General features: G+C 41.3%; 1 protein-coding gene across 5 annotated transcripts; it reads left to right on the top strand.

Moving 5' to 3' along the window:
- Positions 1–386: 386 nt before the first annotated feature.
- On the top strand, positions 387–13189 carry qtrt2 (queuine tRNA-ribosyltransferase accessory subunit 2). 5 transcript variants are annotated; one of them, XM_041066270.1, is made up of 9 exons: positions 387–957; positions 1099–1154; positions 2782–2858; positions 3041–3250; positions 4141–4340; positions 6681–6850; positions 10669–10786; positions 10914–11124; positions 11598–13189. In XM_041066270.1, the coding sequence occupies exons 1-9, from the start codon at positions 740–742 to the stop codon at positions 11607–11609; spliced, it is 1272 nt and encodes a 423-aa protein (XP_040922204.1). In that variant the 5' UTR covers positions 387–739; the 3' UTR covers positions 11610–13189. The 5 variants fall into 5 exon arrangements, with proteins under 5 accessions (XP_040922204.1, XP_040922200.1, XP_040922201.1 ...); XM_041066266.1 differs by lacking the exon at positions 11598–13189 and having other exon boundaries at positions 387–556; positions 754–957; positions 10914–11382; XM_041066267.1 differs by lacking the exon at positions 11598–13189 and having other exon boundaries at positions 387–556; positions 748–957; positions 10914–11382.
- The last annotated feature ends 8047 nt before the right edge of the window (positions 13190–21236 follow it).

The following is a 21236-nucleotide window of genomic DNA, read 5'->3' as shown; positions in this document are numbered from 1 at the left end:
CCTGGCAAACCACAAGAGCTCCAACTGCCATCGTTTAGATCACGCGGAATTCTGGGTAATGTAGTAAATGAACCGTCTGTCTTGGCTAACTGTCGCACAAACAACTCATTTCAGGACTACGTGTCCCACTAGATGTAGTTTGTTGTTGAGGCGTCTCTCTGGTAACCATAGCAACTGAGTCCGCCTCCACAAACTTTTGCTCATTCACGGAGACAAAATACGACACGAAGTTTAACATAACCCACAAATACAGTTTGAATGAGTATATATATAACGTATTACCACTTATAAGTGTTTTGTTTGAAAAAAGGAGGCACAACGTTATTTTGTAGTTTTCTAAGTGCCGCTGCGTCCGGTGAGGACGACATAATTCTGCGACTTGTAGTTCCTGTCAGGCAGTGAGTTTTGGTGCCAAGCGAAAGAAAGATGCTTTTTAATTTAAGAAAGTATATCATTAAAACCAACGGAGCTGTGAATGCGTAGGTTTTCTTAAACTGAGTCATTCAAGAGCACTAAACGTCTCAAGTCGGCGGAAGCTTGCCTAAAGTCGTAACACGTGAGTGGAAAGCTAGTTAGCTTCGTGGCTAATTCACGTGTTCTTTTACCACACTCTGTGCTTGTAGCCAACGTTAGCTCATTGGCATCACTGTCATCCAAACGACATTACGTTTACAAAGGAGGGTTAGACATTGTTCTGTAGTGATTTTAGTGACCCATTTCGACTGCAGCTATTATTTGTATGGCTGGTACTAGGATGAAGCTCGAACTGTCCCGGGTTGTTCAGGGAAGAAGTCGGCTAGGTGTCCTGAGGGGGCTCGGCAGGACTGGACAGCACTCACTGGAGATCCCGGGGTGTCTCCTGTACACACACTTTGGGACAGTCCCCCACCTCACTCAGGACACGCTGCACACCCTGACCAACCTCCCTTCTGTCACTCAAGTCACCCTGTCCAGTATGTAAGTTAAACTCACCACACACACACACACACACACACACACACACACACACACACACACACACACACACACACACACACACACACACACAGTGAGCTTTTTCTGGAATCTAACTCGCATCTTCATCACTTCTGTCTCTAGAGCAGAGCACCAGGAGGTGTTGGAGGAGTTTAAAGATGGATTCAGGAAGTTTGCAGGTAGTTCAATCATAATTTGTCTTTTGTCTTTTCATCTTTTCTTCCTCTTCTCTTTAGAGAGTTATTAAGAGAAGACAGGCATGGAGAGGATACGTTTGTTTGATAGATCAAACAGTGCTGATTAGACATAATGATGACACCAAGTGCTACTCCACTATACTTAGCTGTATTCAATATTGATTTAAGATTAAAAGCTTTTTAACAGAAACTGAAAATCACAAAGGCTTGTATTGATATTAATGCAGTACAGCTTTATTTACAGTCATTTAACAAAGACAGCAAACTAGTCAGGTATATTCAAAAATGTAGAGAAGTGTTTAAAAGTTTTCTTTCATTTCTAACTAAACACTCATATTAACAGATTTTAATGTTATGATTGGAGGTTCCTTCTTGAGCTCGGAAACAACACTTAACATCGGTCGACAAATACAATGTATTTGTCAGCATATTGTATTTGTTTAAAAGAGCAAACTTAGTATTAGATTGGGATCTGCACTAGCAGATGTATCAAGTTGTGATACTGGAAATGAAAAAGGTGTTATTAAGAAATCCCTATCAGCCTTTTGTGAATACGCCCACACACATCACACACTTAGATTTTAAATTAATTAATTAAAATTATTAAGCTTGTGCACATTTACAGATCTTGAAAAGAGGTTGTGAGTGTAAATATCTTTCTCAAAGTTGTCTTTTTTCCCCCTTCCCTTTAATGGGTTGATCAATGTGTCTCTACTGAAAACTGCTTCATTTGAAATGTGCTGTGTTCAGACTTTGACTTAAGTACCTTTAGTAATCATTTTCTACACATCTGTCTTTCACGCTTTTAGAACAACACATTAACCATGATTTGAACACGTTTTCTCAAAGGAAAAGATTAGGATGCTTTAGAAGAGTAAACGGATGGGTTGTTGTTAAATTACATTCACATCTGAGGAACCTCTGCTAAGCTCAAAATCCTGTACTGGTGTGACTAGTTGATTGATGTAAATGTCACGCATGCACGATGCCCCCATTTACTCCGAAGAGCTAAGGGTATATGAACATTATTTCCATTGGCTAAACTGGAAAAACTGGAACAAATTGCAGTGCTTCTAAATATACTGTATGCTGAGTTCAATATCGAAAAGCTGATTAGCTCCATGAGCCTGACTAAAAAGTAGTGCTGTTCTGAGTAATATTTATATAAATGCCCCAGAAGAGTGACCTCATTCAGCTTTGCTGTACAACAGTAGCTGTGGTACTAATCTTTACCCTGCCTCAGGCAACCAAATTTGAAATTAGAAATGTAATCACTGCGCTGTAATCAGCATCACTTGTTGTAAACTGTCAGAGGATTACTACAGTGCTGTCTCTGAAGTCCCAGAAGGGGAGAGTGGTGATTGAATAATTAGAAATAATAACAACATCATTTTCTGCTATTAGGCCTTTTGTTTTCTCACCTTTTGATTTTCTGCCGCAGCTGGGTTTTGTGATAAGGCCATACCTCATTCCTCTCTCCACACTCGGTCGTCACATTAACATGTGGTAATGAAATGTCTCGGTCTGTCACCTTGCTTTGTGCTCAGCCTTTGAAGAGTGGAACTCTTTGTTCTCTGCACACATTGATTTTGGGTTTTGTTCTCTGCAGGTCTTCATGATACTTTGTTGTATTGCTCGCTTCACGATCCTGCGGCCCCCTGCCCAACAGGTTACACTACTAACAAGGTGAGAGCAGGCTTTCGTTTAAAGGAATAGTTCAACATTTTGGGATTCCACTGATTTGCTCAGCATATACATGCACATCCATGGCTTCATTTCAAACAGGAACTGCTAATAGCTAATTGAGCACACGTTTTCCTGTCGTTTTCACTTTTCAAATGAAAATATCCTCTCCTGGTTCTTATTAGACAGTGTCCGTGTGGGGTAGCGGTGGGCGGATAGAGCTCACTGTGGCCAAGTTCATGGCTCTCCAGAAGACCGTGCAGCCAGACTGGTACCAGAGCATGGCGGACGGAGAGACGTGGCAGAACAACACCTCTCGCAAACGGGTTCGAAAGTCTGTGGATCGAACTCTCGCCCACCTAGACGAGTGTCTGCTGGTGCACCAAAACTCACAGGTACACACACATTGAACAGTTTTTGTGAATCAGTTATGCACGGCATGAATACACAAGACAAGGATTGATGTTTGGTAATTTTGTTGTCACAGAGGCCGCTGTGCAGCTGTGCTACGGCTGGAAACACAGTGAGATTAGGAGGAATACATTGCAGTGTGTAAGGGCTCTGTGTCAGGCATGACTAATGAAATCACCTGTTTTTCTTTCTTTTAAATGCAGTCTAGCGCTACTTCATTTCATGATAGAGAGAACAGAGTGAAAAGTATTCATATGAAGAGGCGCAGGAGATGACACCTTCACTCAGTTATCTTTCAGAAGAAATAATGTATATTTAACTGTATTGCTCCAGTCTTAGGTGATCCACAGCTTCATTAATTTTTTTGTTTATTTGTCTTCAAGTGCCAGAATTTTGTTTGTCTCTTTAAAACGTTTTTGTGCGATATTTGTGATGTCTGGGTGTTTTTACGACCTGTATTTCTTTGCTAAATTCTGCATTAATGTGCTTTTCTGTGGTTTTAGCTTAGCTGTGAAACATATTTCCTCTGGGACAATAAATGTGAAATGTAGAATGATGTTGAGCAAAAGGCCAAACAGAACTGAGTGTAAAGCAGGTGACTCTTGACATTAACACTGTTGGAGTGTGCTGCTTGATTACCACTGAGTGCAGTCAGCATCATGTCGAGTCGTCAAAATCCAGATGGGCTCTGGCAAGAATAAAACCTTTTTATATTTTTTGCACTTGAGGGAAATTTCCCTTTGTCCCTGCAAACCTTGTCATGCAACATGGGTTGGAAAATGGACGTCTGATTAGTTTAACATCTATGTTAAGTTGGGTTTTAGCAGAAATGTTTCCTCTGCTGTTTAATCACCAACCTGTTTGTCATTGTCAGGAGTTAGAGGGAGTGGAGCTGTTTGGCGTGGTGGAGGGAGGAGACATCCTGGAAGAGAGGGTGCGCTCGGCCAAAGAGACGGCCAAGAGACCTGTTTCAGGATTCTGCTTGGACGGCTTCCAGACGGGTTCCATGGACCAGGCCCTGAGGACCCAGCTCATTGCTGCTGTGACCAAAGAGCTGCCTGAGGACAAACCCAGGTCAGTTTTTCTTGAGACTGCATGAGAAACTTCCCACTAATCCTATGCTCTTCCCCAGTGTTTAATTAAAAAGTGCTCACGAAGGATGGTCAATCGATTAGAACCAAACAAAAAAAAGGAAAGTGGGTGGGTGGACAAACACACGGTGCCCTTTAAATCTGCCAAAGACATCAGGTGGTCAAATTTTAAAACCTGCTGATCTAGAAGTGCTTTTATAAATGTATACAGAGGAATGCAGGTGTCTTCTTGCTGGCAGAGATCGGTCAATTAAACGCGTTGATTCTGATCAGTCATTCACTATATAATAAAAATGTCCATCACTATTTTAAAGTGATCATTTCCACGATTAATCGCTTCATCTAAAACATCAAAATATAGGGAAAAATGTCCATCAGAGCGCACCAGAGTTCAGCACCCATTTTTTTTTTTACTTGAAAAATAGATTAAATGGTTAGAAAAATTATCACCAATCCATTTTGTGTTCATCACCTAATTGAATAATTTACTTGTTTTATCTTTAATCCAATTAAAAATGGAAGAAAGCAACTGACTCTACAATTAGTTCTTAATACATAGATCAATAAACTAGCCATTCAGTTGATTTCTTTTCATTTTTGGAAAATTAACAAACCAGTGCAGCTGTGTAGCTTAAAGCGCAATGACCGATACCGACATGGCTGTTTGTGTGCAAAACAATGAGATTCAGAGACTGAGTGAGCCCAGTTGGTGAGTCCAGCTCAATCACTTAATTATCCTGCTTGATTGATTACAAGTGAAAACCCAGCAGGTCTGCCGTGCTCCCCCAACCCCTCCACAGTCTGTCAGCGGTCATTATCTCAGCCCGACCTTTAAGGATAGTATCTGTGTTAGTTAGTCTTTTGGATTGTGTGTTGAAAATAACTTTTTTTTCCCCCTTTTTGTTTTACTCAAGTTTTATTATTTTTAAAATACAACATTTACAATGTCAAACTTAAATTGAAACAGTCCTGGCTAACACACAAAAAGACAAAAAAAGCATGATGTTTTTAAGGGATTACTTTGTGGTGGCGACATGAATTTTTCACTGTGAGCGTGTCACATAACTGACAGTAAGTAAGGAGAGCATGAGATAATCTTCTTTTAAGATTAAAGCTCTGAAATCACACATGGAAACCATAAATTATTTAGCTTTGCTTTGCAGAGTCGGTCGCTCTCTTCCATTTTACATCATTAATTGAATTAAGAGTTAAAACAATTTGTCAATCAGAAGAAAATTAAGATGCAACTACTTTGATAATCAATTAATCACTGTCATTTTTTTCAAGAAATAAAAATTGCTCTAGTTTCTTAAATGTGAGGATTTGCTGCCTCTCTCCGTTTCATATCATTATAAATTGAATTACTTTGGACTATGGGCTGGAAAAAACACACAATTTGAAGACTTAATCTTAGGTTCTGGGAGACTGCAATAGACACTTATCACTATATCACGTGTCTGGCATTTTAGATGAACAAAATAATTAATCTTATAACTGTAAAAATAAAGGGTAGATCAACCTAAGAAAATTATTGTTAGTTGCAAGTATAGTCCTTCATTAAAATTAAAATACTCACACATTTGGGTTTAATGATAAAACAGAAACTTTGAGATTATCTGGCCTTGTCAGTTTTAAGTCCTGTGAAAGTTGTTTGGCTCATTGTAAATTAATAAATTATTTCCTGAAGACATTGCAAACAGCCCTAATGTTTCTAGCCAGACTCATTACGCTCGAAATAGAGTGCCCTTTAAAGGCACAAGGACAAACTCACCCAGGAAGTTGTTGGTTCCCCCGATTAAATCACCCTTTCAGAACCTCCTCCCCCTGGAGACTGTTCCACATGAGCGCTCTTGTCCTGGAGGTGATGGAGGAGTTGTGTTTGCGGCTCTGAGAGGACTGAGGGAGAAGACATGTGAGAAGCAGTAGTAGACAGGCTACTGGTTGTGAACAGGCTCATCTCGAATACCGAGGGACACCGTCTCTGCTGGTTGTTCCGGCTGTGAGTAGAGGCTGCTTCCTACTGGAAAGTGGAGTGGAGTCATTATCGAATGCCAAATTGAGCTTGACCTTGATGCCTGCAGACAGAGTCAGAGGGAAGCAGTTGACTGAAAGCCCTGGAAGAGCGAAAGCAGAGACACACACAAGGGTGTACATGTTGTTGTAGAGTAGAGAAAAGCCACTGGTGTTTGTGCGGGCCTCTTGTCTAGCAGTAATGTGTTGCAGAAATGTGTCTGCTGCATTAATGTTGAATGTGATTTATTTAATACTTAATTCAGTGCCCGGCTTTCTGCTGTTTTCGTGTGTGTTTGTTTGTGACTCTCAGACTGCTGCAGGGTGTAGGACGACCTGACGAGGTGCTGGCCTGCGTGGAGGCCGGTGTGGACCTGTTTGAGAGTTTCTTCCCGTTCCAGGTGACGGAGCGAGGCTGCGCTCTTTGCTTCAGCTTCGACATCTCCCCGGACCCGGAGCGCGCAGGTAGTGCGCCCCCTGCAGGTGTGGTGAATAGTTGTGCTGAAGTGTAGTTTTGTTACAACTTTTTGATTTCAAGGTACTTCATTTAGGAGGCCAATCAATATGCCAGACAAAGCTAAAGTAATGAAGGAAACTGCCAAACTAAATTGGCAGTTGTGGTCTCTGAGCATCAAACTCCATTAATAAAAAAGTCTGTTTTATTGTTAATTCATTTTCATTGTATTTCGCCTGTATTCCAGCTTTATCTGGATGTTTAAACATGCATACGTATTTAAAACATATAAAAAGACATAGATCTGGTTCCTTAACTTTGAGCTGCTCCAACATGCCCGTTTTGCGTCAGCAATCAAGTTGCATTAACCCCATTCCCCCCATTATAAATGACTATATAATTTATACTCTTCAGTGCCTGGATTGTTTCTGGAAGAACAGCTTTCTTGCTCCTCTCGGGCACTTGCCTATAGAGCTGCCATTGTATTTTCAGACATGCAACACACACAGCTTTAATTCCAAATTTTAAAGGGGACAAAGGGGGAAATGGCTGGAAATGAGACCTTTTGAAATTTGGCAGCACTTCACTGCTTATTTTCACAATTTTGCTCTTGTCAAACCAAATGACCTTTCAGGTAAAGCAACCTTGCCCAAAGCCACAAAATGAGTTTTTTTAAAATGCAAGTGTGATGAAAGAAATTACCCCAAAAAGATGGAGAACACTGGCATTTCTCTTTAGGAGCTTGCAATATGTGCCTAGAGCAAACTGACATGTCACTGTGTAATTTGGGAGTCTGGGCAGGGGGTCTCTTTCACCAGATAATAATGAAACCTGAAAGAAATGTGATGGTGGTTGGAAATGTGATTCCTCTTTGCATAGTTTTTCTATGCCTCTGTCCCGGCGATAGTCAAGGCCGGAGGCATTATGTTTTCGGTTGTCCGTCCATCCGTCCGTCTGTCCGTCCATCCATCCGTCCCGGATTCTTCTCCGTGCAATATCTCAAGAACACTTTGAGGTCTCTCTGTCAAATATTGCACAAATGTTGACTGTGACTTAAGGCAGATCTGAAAGGAGTTTGGAGGTCAAAGGGCATGGTCACTATGACCATATTTATGTTTTGCATGGTAGTGCGATATCGTAAGAACCATTTAAAGGAATGGCTTTCAAACTTTGCACAAATGTCAACTGTGTCTCAAGGATGAACTGTGTAGATTTTGGAGGTCATAGGTCATGACCGCTGTGGTCGTACATTTAATTTTATGCAGGCGAATGTGATATCTGAAGAATACTTTGAAGGATGTTCTGTAAAGTTTGCACAAATCTTCACTGTCACTCAAAGATGAAGTGAGTAGATTTTGGAGGTTTGAGGTCAAAGGTCAAGGTCACTATGACCGTGTTTACGTTTTGCTTGGCAATACGATATCTTAGGAATCCTTTGAGGGATTGTCTTCAACTTTGCACAAATGTTGACTGTGACTCAAGGATGCACTGATTAGACTTTGGAGGTCAGAGGTCAAAGGTCAAGGCCACTGTGATCACTGTTCACAAGCAAAACTCAAGTTTTGCTTGTGAACAACCAACCTTCCCAAACATTGCCATAATCACTACAAAACAACCATAACCTCTACCTCTGCATCTGCTACAAACAGGAACCCAACTGCGCGTAGGTATACCACTGCCATGTGGTACTTAGAATGGTTTCTGTGCATAAAAAGCAATGAGAAAACATGTGTTAGTGTAAAGATGTTGAAACGTCACGAGCATAGCAGTATAAATGTGACAAAGCCAAGAAGAGGCACTGCTTTTTATCATGGTTAACTGATAAAAGCACTGACCAGACTATTAAAAATGCCCAGTAATTAGCCTAGTGGGCCTGTTAATTTCTATAGGAGGAGCCAGTGATGTTGAGTAGAAAATGCTTATATATTCAGAGTAGAGAATTTTCTCTAATTACACCATCTTTAATCAAACGTAAATGATTCAGTGTAAAGGCCTCTGTAAAGCAGGGTGTCTTCAGTAGATGAACAACCCTTCATCTGCTTTCAACTTGGTGAGCAAAAAGGCGAAGTCTGACTGCTGCGTGAGCCGGTTTTTCACATAATTAATAGGAAAGAAGTGTGTGTCTGCGTGTGTTTGTGGCGGGAATGTTGTCCAGCAGATGAGGTATTTATTTTGCATTAAAATCAGTCATAGATTTAATGGCAAGTGAAATTATGTGTGTGTTGTTTGCTTGTTTGTGTGTCGTGGCTGGTGTGTATTATCTAGCCCCAGGCCCGTTGAAATAATTGGGTGGGGGTCAATTCAGCTGCTGAAATGAAATCAATGGTGTGTCTCATAACAGCTCCTGTAAGATAACAATTAAGTCCTGTCATTTGGATTGTTGTCCCAAGTGTTATGACAGGAGCTGTGGGGAATGCACCAACTCGGCCCGCTGTGGACTTTGGTGCTTCATTAAAAAGTTGTGTTAAACTGGTCTGACAGAAGGAGCGAAGTTTGGTATCAGGCAGCATCAAGTGTCAGGCAGCACTAATCGATTCTGCACAGGGAGCGTAATGGAGTTCAGTGGAGGTGAGAGCAGTGATGGTGTCAAACCTGAAGAGAAATTCTAATTCCCCTCTCAGCCAATTACAAGGCCCCCTGGGGGTGGGGGGGGGTCCAACACCAACACTTCCCAGTTAAGGTCCTTTTTGACATGGCAGACCATATGCTAATTCACTCCTTTCCTTCCTTCCTTCCTTCCTTCCTTCTCACCCTTTTCCAAGTTTTCCTGTCACCCTGTTCCTTTCTCCATTTTTAGAACTTCCTCTTCATCATTCAGTTTCTCTTTGCCCCCTTTATTCACAAATTCTAAACTACACATTTGGTCAAAATTGAATCTGAATTTGTGACATTTGTTTTACCATAGAGAAATTATTTTGCCATAGAGGTTAAGTTATGTTTAATACACAAATGAAGTGTATTTGATTACAGATTATTGTGTGATATAGTTCATTAGTGCAAATAAACAAGACTTGGGTTATGAAACAAGAGCACATTTTGTTTGTGAATGTGTTTTCCTTGTAGACTTTAGACATCCAATATGTTTTTCTTTTTTCTTTTTTGACAGAGGGTTTACCGTGCTCTATTTCATAGTTTTACAAAGTAGCCTTCAGATTTAAAACCCTTTCAACTTCAGTTTCTGTAGTTGCTGCTCTCTTCCTTTGTAAGGCAGAGTTGGTCTTCAACTCAAGTTACTTCTCCTTCCTTTACATCTTATTAGCTTTGGTCAAGCCTCATTTTGTCCCTTTTATTCTCATGCTTATCATCCCCTCCTCAAGCTCCACACAGCCCCATAATAATTTCCTTTTTATGCTTTGTTTATACACTTTGGTGCTCTGTGCTTCACCCATTTCAGTTTCCACTAAACCAGTTTTGCTCTATTGTTGCCTTTTAATCTCTGTGTTTGATCATTTGCATCGCTATGGATCACTTTCTTCTTTCTTTCTGTTTCCCTCCTCCCTCTTTTTCATCTTCCTCATATCCCTTGTGTCTGCAACAGGCCAGACAGCTTGGTGTCTGATAAAAGACGGCTCTCAGTTCTAGTTACTACTACTAAGCTAGTAGCTTTGTCCATTCTCATTAGATTAAGTGAAGTCAGCTTGCAGTAGTCAGACCATAGCCAATAAGTAATCATAATATGATAGCAGAGATAATATAGGACGCAGCAGTGTTTAATAGGGGTCAAGTTACAGTACATGTTGGCATTTTATTTTTGCTGCTGGGCTGATGAATTTCTGTATGTAGTGACTTATTTTCTGCCAAAGGAGAAATGGTAGCCTATTAATGAGATGTATGTATGTTGCTGCAGTGCTGGAGCTGAACGATGATGAGAGGGACACAGCAGGGGAGACACAACAGAACGGAGACCTTAATCTTGACGATCAAACACAGATGACACCCTTTGAGATCAATCTTAAAGACAAGAGGTTTGTAGCTGGTTTTGTAAGAAGACCACAAAGGGTTTTTACAAGCAGCTGTGCTTGCAGAATGTTTGGTTTCATGTAGTTGTTGGAACACTTGGTTTGCTTAAACTTGCTTTGAACTTCTGTCCAGGTACCAGGGCGACTTCAGGCCCCTGGTGGAGGGGTGTGGCTGCTACTGCTGTGCAAACCACCAGAGGGCGTACCTGCACCACCTGCTGGTGACCAATGAGCTGCTGGCAGGAGTCCTGCTCATGATTCACAACACAGCCCACTATCACGGCTTCTTCGGCGCCCTGAGAGAAGCTATGGCCAACGATAAAGTGGACCTCCTCAAGAGACGGGTACTTAGGGAGAGGGGCGGGCAGATAGAAAGAAAGGAGTAAGACGGATAAATCACAAAGATAGGAAGGGGATTGATCTTGCTCCACCTCTAAAGGATCACTTTCCAGAGGCGATCAAAGCTCTTTCCTGCTCTTCCCAGTCCAGTTAGAGGATGAACTGTGATGCCGCAGAGACCTTGGTACTGAGTCGCGTCTCTCAGGCATGTTTAAAAAAAAAAAAGGGGGGGGATTAAAAGAGAAAGCAGAAAAAGAAAACCGTTTGATGTTTCTGTCCTGGTTTAACATGAGGAGGACCGCTCCACTTAAGCTTGCATATTGATCTGAGCAGATAGTGTTTGGTGGCTGAAGAGGGAAAGGAGCAGGATAAGAGGTCAAGAGGAATTTGCATAAAGAAAGAAATGTGAGGATGGACAGGGCTGGACTATCGACTTTGACCAATTCCCTGTGTTCCTCCTGCTGTTGTCTGATTGCAGGTCAGCGGATGACTAATGTCCTCTGGACACAATGATACAACAGAAGAGACAGAGGGAGAGCTAACCAGGGTGACCAGTTATTACAGGGGAAAAATACCTAAATAGATCCCACCTTTCTACTGTCATACATTAAAAAGTCATGTATAATAAGATTTCCTTGAGGCTTAGTTTTGCTCTTTGTCATTCCATACTTTATTGATCTGTTTTCATCAAGTATTTGTCATTCTCCATGAATATTTTTAATGTTTCAGTTGGATACCTCTAATAGCTTGTCACTTACATGTAGATTGACTTCATGTTTTCAACTTGACTGACTAACTAGCATGTGCAATGAGATTGTGCGTCACATTAAACTAGGTCCACGCCACTCTCAGCATTCAGGGGTGGCTGGCTGTTGTCTCCTGTGAGTTTCAGGGAGGTGAACTGAAGGTTTGAGCTGACAGCTCCAGCATTCCTGCTGCTGAGAAAGGATAAAGATCAGATAAAGATACAGGTCTGTACTGCCGCGCATGCAGGGGGAGGCTTTTTGAAGGTGAGGGGATTTAATTCACTGCCAGACCGTGCAGATGTCTGTAGGGGACGGGACACAGGAGAGTGTGACAGATTTAAGGCCAGTTTATTCTTCTGCATAGATTCTATGTGTGACGTGAACTGCTCTAGAAATGAAACTACATGTCACGGTGATGCAAATCACACCAACTGTGACTGGTTCACTTGGTGGCACCGTATTTCCTCCTATGTATTTTCGCCTGCTCCTTCTTTTTTTTTGGTGTCTGTTGAGTAAACCCTTAATTAAGTACACATTTAGTGCGGATTACTTTTATCCACAAAAGCTACGAATGATGTTCTCTTAGGATTTTTCCTGGGCTCCTTCTTCTCCGCCTTCTGCCTCAGTCGTTTCAGGGGTCGTACACACCATCCCCTCCGATGTCTTCTGTCTTTCCCGCGTTGCAGTAATTTCAGTAAAAGTAACTGTTGTTCAACATGTATAAGCTCCAACTCAAACATGATCTGCTCAGTTTCAGTCACTGTTCAGTCACAGTATACAAAAAGAAGCCAGCTAGCATTTTAGCGTTGTACCACAAAGAGGACATTTATGGAACAGCAATAAGGATTTTTGTTTTACTTGTGGGTTATTTTAACCACATCAGGTATTATAATGAAGTAGGTTGGAGGATTTGCTGTCATCAATAGGTGGGCACTGTGCAGAAAAGCTTAAGAAAAATAATCATAAAGTGAGTTGGGAAAGATGAAAAGTTGGAACCTTAGTAATACCTGTGGGGAAAATGGACCGAAGCTAAAACAAGCAGTGACCTGTAGACTGTGTTTATTTTAAGGTTTAATGGGCTGGCGGTAGACAGATGCTTAGTGTGGAAAAGGTTGTAAAGTCAATCCCCCAGATTAGCTAGTAAAAATAGAGGTAGTGAATGGCTATTGCCCTCCTTTCCCTGGATAACTGTCATAGATATTCAGAATCTGTTTCAGTGGAGGTGTTTAGCTGCTTACAAAACAACAGGCGTGTGACAAAGATTTATATAAAAGCTTGCTGCGCAAATCTACCCTTGATAAATATGCGCTGCTTAAAAAAAATAAATTTTCAGTCTGGTAACTGTAATAATTTGGCTCCTGTGAAGCTATTGCTATTGACTGTTGAGTGAAATTGCTCCCAATAAGTGTCGACCACTGGACTCCAGACGATTATTCATCAAGCCCGTGACCTTCAAGTGTAAAAATAACGTGAAACATAAGTGATCGCAATAATGGTGAGATACATCACAATGCAGAAGAACATAAGTAAGCGTGTAGAAGATTCGGGGGAGGTGTCTAAACACTCCACGGACGATTATTACTGGAAGTATAAAAATAATGGTGTAAAAATGTGAACCGTATGTGAATCTAGAGCTTTTAGGATGCATCAAAGTTCAAACATGAAGAAATATAGTCAAGATTTGACTATTTCCAACAGATCGTGCAATATTAAAACTACAAATGTGGATCTTTTACAGTGTAAATAAAAAATGCTAAAGCTTAAAAGTTTGTAGAAGCAGCTCTTACCTTCAGGCCACCTGGCTCCTTCCACATCATACCCCGAGATTTTGTCAACTATGCTGAGTCAAGAAAAGAGCTGAAGCCCTTTGTAATCATGTTTGTGGCCACCTGGAAAATATAAGTCATATATTCACTCTCCTTTTGGCTCTGTTTTGATTAACAACAACTCCTGAGAAAAAGTTTGTTGGATATTTTTTCTCAGGAGTTGTTGATGAAATCAGAGCCAATTTTTTATTTTTTTTTTGACTGTCTCCTGGCAGATTTATCAGAACTTTTTCTCAGAAAGTAGCTTCCCGCGTCTGGAAAATGACACTAATGAGAGCGGTTAGAGTGAACCAAGACGTTAAAGTCATGAGTCGTAAAAGCCAAAACAGTGAGTTGAAAACACTCAGCGCCAGCAGCTGAGGGGAACTGCAGAATTGAGTGGTAATAGTTTGTGGATTTGTCGTTGTGAGTGATCTCTTTCACATTGCTCACAAGCATATTAAGTGATGTGAAATTGTTATATGAGGGTGTGATTGTGCAGCTTATATTTGCAGCACAGAACAATTATGGCGACACACCTTGAATTGCTGATTAGCAATGCTTTTATTTTGAAGTCTGCAAATATAAAAACAGCTGTTATCCCAAAGCTTTGCACAGGTTACACCTTTATTATGGGGATTAAGTTTCACAATGTACTTTGCTGGGTAAACATAAAGCAGAACTTCTATTAGAAAATATGTCCAAAATACCACTTACAAGTGTCCATTAACCTTTGACTGATGCTGTATAACAGTTCATTTCCATCCAGGAGCTTAACATTTTGAGATCTAGACTGGAGCTGATAGTTATTCTCATGCTTGTTCTGTGTGCCTCTTTCTCTGTTGCACTGTGAGTGACACTGGGCGCAATTTCCATGTAAAAGAGCTCTGACTGACACAGTCAGCAGGTGGCCCTCATTGCTCATTTCAACCAATTATCCAGATGGAGAGTGCTATTCAGGCTGAATCTCTACAAATTTCTTTTCTGTCTCTCCACTCGCCTGGACAAGTTTGCAGCGTGAGCTGAGCCTCACTTTTATTTCGCACTTCACATGGCAGCCGGATTGTTATCTGCTGTCTTGGCAGCACAACATGAAAAAGAATAACCTCAGCTGCTCTTCCAAAACAACAGAAAGTCTCATAAAGCCAGCAGTGTGATGTTCAGCGGATGTTATCGCAGAGGAAATGATAGCCAGAGAAGGGCTTTATCAGTGAGGGATTGTGTTGTCAGACCAGAGCATCCAGGGTCTTAACAGGGATTAAAAAAAAAAGTGCCAGTATTTGTCACTTTGAGAGGCAAGTGTCTGTGATGCTTTGGAAACTTAAATCACTGATTTGACAAGCTGTTGCAGTAGCCTCAGCCGTTAATGGATTACTGAACAGGCGTACTGGGTGCAGGCCCGGGGGCCATCTCACCCCTTGGGGAGCCTCTGTTTGAAGTGATTAACACTTCTTGTTGGAAATTCATCGACACAAACCAACCGCAAAGAGTTGCAAAATGAATACAGTCAGGCAGAATATGACTACAGAGAGTTGCTAAATGACTGTAAGGAGGCACAAACCAGCTGCAAACAGAAACAAAAGGACCACAAAGAGGTGCAAAACAACTACAGAGAGACTCAAAATGACTAGAGAGATGGAAAACGACAACAAGGAGATGCAAAATGGCCACAAAGAGGCGCTCTTTAACTCTGGGTGCCCTGCTCTTATACAGGTGTGGGGCCTGTTGTCTTATAACCCGTTCATGGCTTCAGCTTGCTTTTAACCACATTCATTCACAACATAAAACCACGCAGTCACCTTCCCTTACGGCTCGTCCTCCTTGGTTTCACCCAATCAGAAACGATCAGGACACCATAAACCGACACCGTGACGGCTCCCTCGGTACCTCCTGACCCTCTCCTCTGTCCCCATGGTAACCCTTGACCACCAGAGAGGAGCAGCCGAGATTCTCGCCACTCTGCCCGGCTGTAAATGATTGCTCGCCAAACAGGAGGCCAAATGCCTTATTAGCTCCCTGATGTATTTCAGGATTCATTTATACACATAAATCATCAGCTGACAATGTTCTAAATCAGCAGGGACCTTCTCCCTCTGTCTGACGCCCTGAGTGAATATTTTATCAGGGCTGTGACTCTGTGCATCATAATGTATAAGTGTAGGTTAAAGTACTCTGCTGAAATATAGAGAGAAGGCTATTATACATTAATGCTCTAGAGAACTCTAAAGAACTATTGGTTAGCATACCTCATGACTTTCTGCCCTGGTGTCATGTGTAAAATGAATGGGATGTGATATGGAAACAGTAAAAGAGTATTTCTCTTTTTGTGAAAGTTAACATACTTTTGTTGTAACTGGTTTGTGTCCAGCTTGTAGTTACACAGTACAGCATCATACTATTTGGCTGGCATTGTAACAGTGTGCAGGCCTTTTCTTCATATCATGCTTCCTAATTATTTAGTACAAATCCTCCATATGCTTCTTATAGGTTCACTGGAATGGGTTTGACACCCTTATCCTTTTTTCCCCCACTACCTATATATTCACAGCAACACCAGATGTGTTTATTGGTGTACACACCAATTAAATTTTCTGGCAATTTACTACTGTATTAATTAACTAATACTTTCAGCTCTCCTGTGGGCACTCAGTGATCAGAACCAAAGCTGGCACTTCTTTTTGGTCAAACACCCCACGCTCTGCCTTTGCACACACACCAAATTCGATGAAATCTACTGCGAGACGAAGGAAAATGACCTGGAGGTTTTACTTGAGTGGAGAGGTTGGCCTCTCCACTCAAGTCCTTTTTTTTTTTTTTTTTTTAATTTGCTTCGGAGTCAGCCAAAATGCACGGGAAGAAAAATGTCTGGAAATTTTAGACGATCTGAAACTAGAATATGTTTTTTTTTTTCAGACATATATTCGTCTTACCGATCGATAGCAAAAGAATACACCCAGGGACACAAGCGTAACAGGCATTTTTCACTTTTGGCACCTTGAAATTATGGGTGTGATGATACATCTGTACAGTGATTTAGTTCCTAAAGGCATGATTATTTTGTGATCTACTAACAGCTATTATTATCCAGGGAGCTAAAATCCTGAGAGAACATCATTCATCTCTTTTGTGGATAAAAGTCATCTGCTCTAAATGTGCACTTAATTAAGGGTTTAACACAAAGGACACCAAATGTTACTGAAGGTCGGATGAGCTTGTGCTTCTGCGGTGTCTGTGTTTCACTAAATCGGGCTTTTCATTTTTATTGCTCTGCTGCCCTAGAGGTCACAGGAAGTTGAACGAAAGGTCAGCTGTGCTCAGTTTAGTAGGACAGTGGACAGATGAAAAGGCCATGTAGGATTTGACCTTTACTGATGAGCGTCATCGGTTAGTACGGGAAAATGGGGAAGGCACGCCTCATTCAGCATAATTTCAGGTCTGGGCTTTTTACAGAAATGGAAGAAGGGAGAGATGCATAAAAGGGAAGAGGGAGTGTTAGGGAAAGCATTAACACTTTACAGTTTCTGTGGCTACATGCAGGAGAACATTTCAGGGAGCTTGCCTGAAGTGATTTGCTTTACTTGTGTATAGGTATCTCCAAGCCTGCCTCCCTACAAGTACTTCTCGATAGGCAGCATTTTGTAAAGCCTCTTCCACAATGAGTGATGATTGAGAGATTCATTTTCTCCTAATGGTGGGATACATGTGGGATATAACCTTGAGGGAGTTGTTTATGAGATTCCCTTAAGGATCCTGAGGGGTAATTTGTAATGCACTTTCAAGCCAGTTATATTTGATTGCCACTGTCGCTTAAAGCTTACGTGGTGCTTGCTTGAAAGAGAAAAAAAACGGACTTGTGGTAAAGGAAGCCTTAATGATGGAGAATTTATGTGATTACCCTGCCATCAATCAAACTGCTCTCATGGATTTCCACTGCAAACGATCTGTTCATACGCACGTCAGCCGTAATTCGGGATGGTTTATTGTTATTTCTAAATTCATTACTTATGAATTCAAAAAGCAATACAGTCTCGGTTTGTATTTTATACATTTCTTTAGAAAGTGCTTGGATGGAGAAAAATTGGTATTGCATTAATGTCATGGCTGGACGCGTCAGCAATTTAAATCGTAACGCCTCACCAATAACAACAACTCGCAGCTTCATTCACAGCCTTTGCAAGTGCGAATCTGAAAACACATTGACTTTATGAAAACAGTATGCTGTTGTGTGCCTTAGTTAGTTCAAAGTGTAACCAAACGTCCGCATGATTTGGCCTTTTAGCCCTTTTTTACCTTTTACCCTCAGGCCTTCTCACGTATGTTAACACTGGCAGGAGGTTAAACAGTGACGTCACAGACAATCAGGCGGAAATCAATAGAATTTGATTGTAATGACAGCTTAGAGGATTTTGTTCTCAAGAGCGTGACTCAACATCCTGATGGATACATCTTACATGCAGAGCCTTGATTAAATAGCGATCGCATTCTCAGAAGGGTTTGGTTGTTCCTTGTGCTGATGAAGTGAGACATCAGCGGAGGATTGTCTGTTTCCAAGACACGAATGGCGAGGATAGCCCAATGTTGCAATAGCTACTTTGTGGCATGCAAGTGCCATTATTTCTTAATGGGGCAAACTTTAAGATACAGTATAGTATTTTTTTTTCTGAAAAACTGTGGTGCATTTTATTTTCTCTGATTTGCAGGCTAGCACTGTATTCATAAAGCACCGGCCGGTGAATGAAATGATGGGATGGCAGTGAAATGACAGTCGACACCAGCCTTTGAGGGAGCAGGCGCCCAGTATAGAAAGTGAATTTTTAAGTGAGAGAAATGAAGAGCGTGGAGAGAAATCCGATCGTTCCCGCTCTTAAATATGAGATTTCCTTTCTTCTCAACTACACAAGCGGAGATAGCCGTTAGCAGAGAATTAGAAGTTCATCTGGATTTGAAGGAACATCAAAAGCACGCTCGCTTTTTGAGCTTTAAGTCACGCCACACATCTGTTGTGCAGCACCGAACAGACTCACTACAAATGGTGGTGTTTTTAAGCGGCTTTTTTTTGTTCAGAGATCCCCTCTGGACACAATTTACAAAATATAAAAGTACCCGGCATTGAGCAGTATTTTGTTTAAAATGGATTTTCAACAAAGAAAAGTTCAATAAACAACTGAAAAAAAGCACATCCGTCATTGAGAATTCCAGTCTATGAATATGCAAATATGTGGCTGCCTCAGGGCTCCTGTTCCACCCTCCACCACTGCTGGTCTGCTTATACCGTTCAGAACTCGATAACTAAAAGCCGCACATGCCACATCGTTTAAAAGAAGTCAAGCTGATTCTCGTTTTTGCTTTTTTTTTTTTTTTTTTGTACCCTCAGAGATGACTGGATTGCTCAGGGCCAGTGATTCTGAGCGCTATACAGCTCATTCACATTTTGATAAAAGCATCTTATCATTTGAAAAAGGAAGCTCAGTGGATGCAAGGTTCAACATGCACAACACTTTTACAGCTGACATCATAGTATTATTGGTGCCACAGTTATAACATAAGGCCACACCTGTAGTTTATATGTGAACAAACTGCCTGATTCAATCTGCTAGCTATCAACAGCTGCTAGCAAAGAGCTAACAATATCAAAGTCACCTAGGAAATATACTGCAAAAAGAGAGATTTCTTTGGAGGCTTTGTTTAATAAAATAAACATTTACACACTGACTTCCACTTGCAGTTGTAGCCCCAGGATAAATGGTTTGCAGCGCAGCATCAGGCTTCAGAGTGACCTTGCTGGGAGATAAAATACAATCTTTTCCATCTCAGAATGGTGTTCCTTAGGTAAAGAGTGGAAGGAAGCTCTTGGCTCAGGGTTGCAACCTAAAGCTGCACAATCTGTCCTGTTTATTTTTAAAAGATTAACCACTCCACACAAGCTGTCTCCAGCTTCACTGAAAAATCTGTTTTTGGTCCACAACTGGCTGCCACTACTATAGATTTCACAGATGATGCTTGTACGTGCACGTCTCAAATAGAGGCCACCCCACCACCACCACTAGCACAGGAAAGAAGCATAAATATCAATGTGTATGACGCCAAATATCCAAGAGAAGCACTAGAAAAAACTCATTTTTCTGTGGAGGGGTCTTTAAGATATTTCTCAAGATATTATGGGTTTTTTTTGGCTTAGAAAGCAATGTGATTGGTGATGCCCCTGTGACAGATACACTGACATTCATTGAGCCTGAAGGCAATTTCCGTGTGCCTTGATTAAATCAAGAGACAGACGTCCTGGTGGCTCAGTTGTGGATACTATGTATTCAGCCTATAGGACCCCTGTCAGATGTCGTCCCCCTCACCCTCACCCGAAGCCTTTCTTCTACGTATACGAGCTGTGAGCAGAATCCTTCGCCTCGCTGCTGCAGGCTCAAGGGATTGTGTGTTTCTGTGAATGATGGAGCCCAAACACTCATCGAAACTCTGGCATTAGTCCAGTGTGTGGACGTCGTTGATGAAAAGGCTGTCAGGCAGCCACACGTAGACACAAATCTCTGCTGTTGTCCACCTCTCAACACCTCAAGTCTTGAGCTAAGTTACGCCCCCCACCCCCTCCACACTTGGGATATTTAGCAGAGAAATAACAGCAGCAGTGTGATCAGTATGGCAGATGTGAGGTGTAGGTATTTAACCCGGGATATTTACATCTGTTTTTCAAGTATGTCCATCTACACAAGCAAAGTCATTTGAAATGCATAAGTTGGGGCCATAGTATACCCATATCCAATCAGCAGAATTCCACCTGCTTCACGTATCATTACACCACTGAGATGACACTATATAATTTACTGTATGCATGCGTGTGTGTGGTGGTGAATCAAGAAATGTTTCCACTGCTGTTGCTTAAGTTGTTTACTTTATTCTTGAGGTTGCTGAAAAGTATACAGTTTGTTTAAAGTTTGCATAGTCTAAATTTATATGGTGGTGCACGCAGAGAAGTAATTTACACACAAAGCTTATTAACAATAGCAATGATTTGGTTGCATATACATTAACCCTCTTATTAAGGCTGACTTCAATTAGGACAGCTGAAGCAAAAGAAGAAGTGAACTGCATTTATTGAAACCACAAAAGGTGCAAACAAAAAGTACACAAAGAGATGCATGAAATATACTCATTATCATGAGGAGAAAAAAAAGGAAAATGGTTACAATAACAATTCTAAGTACAGGAGCTGAAAACGGAGCTGAATATTATTATTTCAGTCTGTTGGTCCCTACGGCCACACGCCTCTTGGACACTGGTGGCCTTAGCCTGTGTTGCTGTCGCAACATCTTGTATCTCTTCAGCTCAAGTACACAAGGGAACCTGAATTTGCATTTTTTTTTTATCTGAATGAGTATCTGCATTGCTATATTTTCAATCAAAAACACCAAATGGGACAGCATGAGATAATGACATAGTGATAGCTAAGACAGTTCTAATCAAAGTCTCATCAAAGCAGGCGTAGTGTTTTCATATTATGTACAAAATCCTACGCGTGAGTACTCTGTATCCTCCGCGAGTTTGACTGTAGGGGTT

This window comes from Toxotes jaculatrix, chromosome 20 (assembly GCF_017976425.1).
Source record: "Toxotes jaculatrix isolate fToxJac2 chromosome 20, fToxJac2.pri, whole genome shotgun sequence".
Lineage (NCBI taxonomy): Eukaryota > Metazoa > Chordata > Actinopteri > Toxotidae > Toxotes > Toxotes jaculatrix.
The sequence above is the reverse complement of the archived record's forward strand: the minus strand, read 5'-3'. Positions and strand labels throughout refer to the sequence as shown.

Coding starts and splice junctions, on each gene's coding strand:
- qtrt2 (XM_041066265.1), top strand. CDS start 740: ATGGCTGGTACTAGGATGAAGCTCGAACTGTCCCGGGTTGTTCAGGGA. Junction 1,155..2,781: donor TGGATTCAGGAAGTTTGCAG/GTAGTTCAATCA, acceptor TGTTCTCTGCAG/GTCTTCATGATACTTTGTTG. Junction 10,787..10,913: donor ATCAATCTTAAAGACAAGAG/GTTTGTAGCTGG, acceptor ACTTCTGTCCAG/GTACCAGGGCGACTTCAGGC.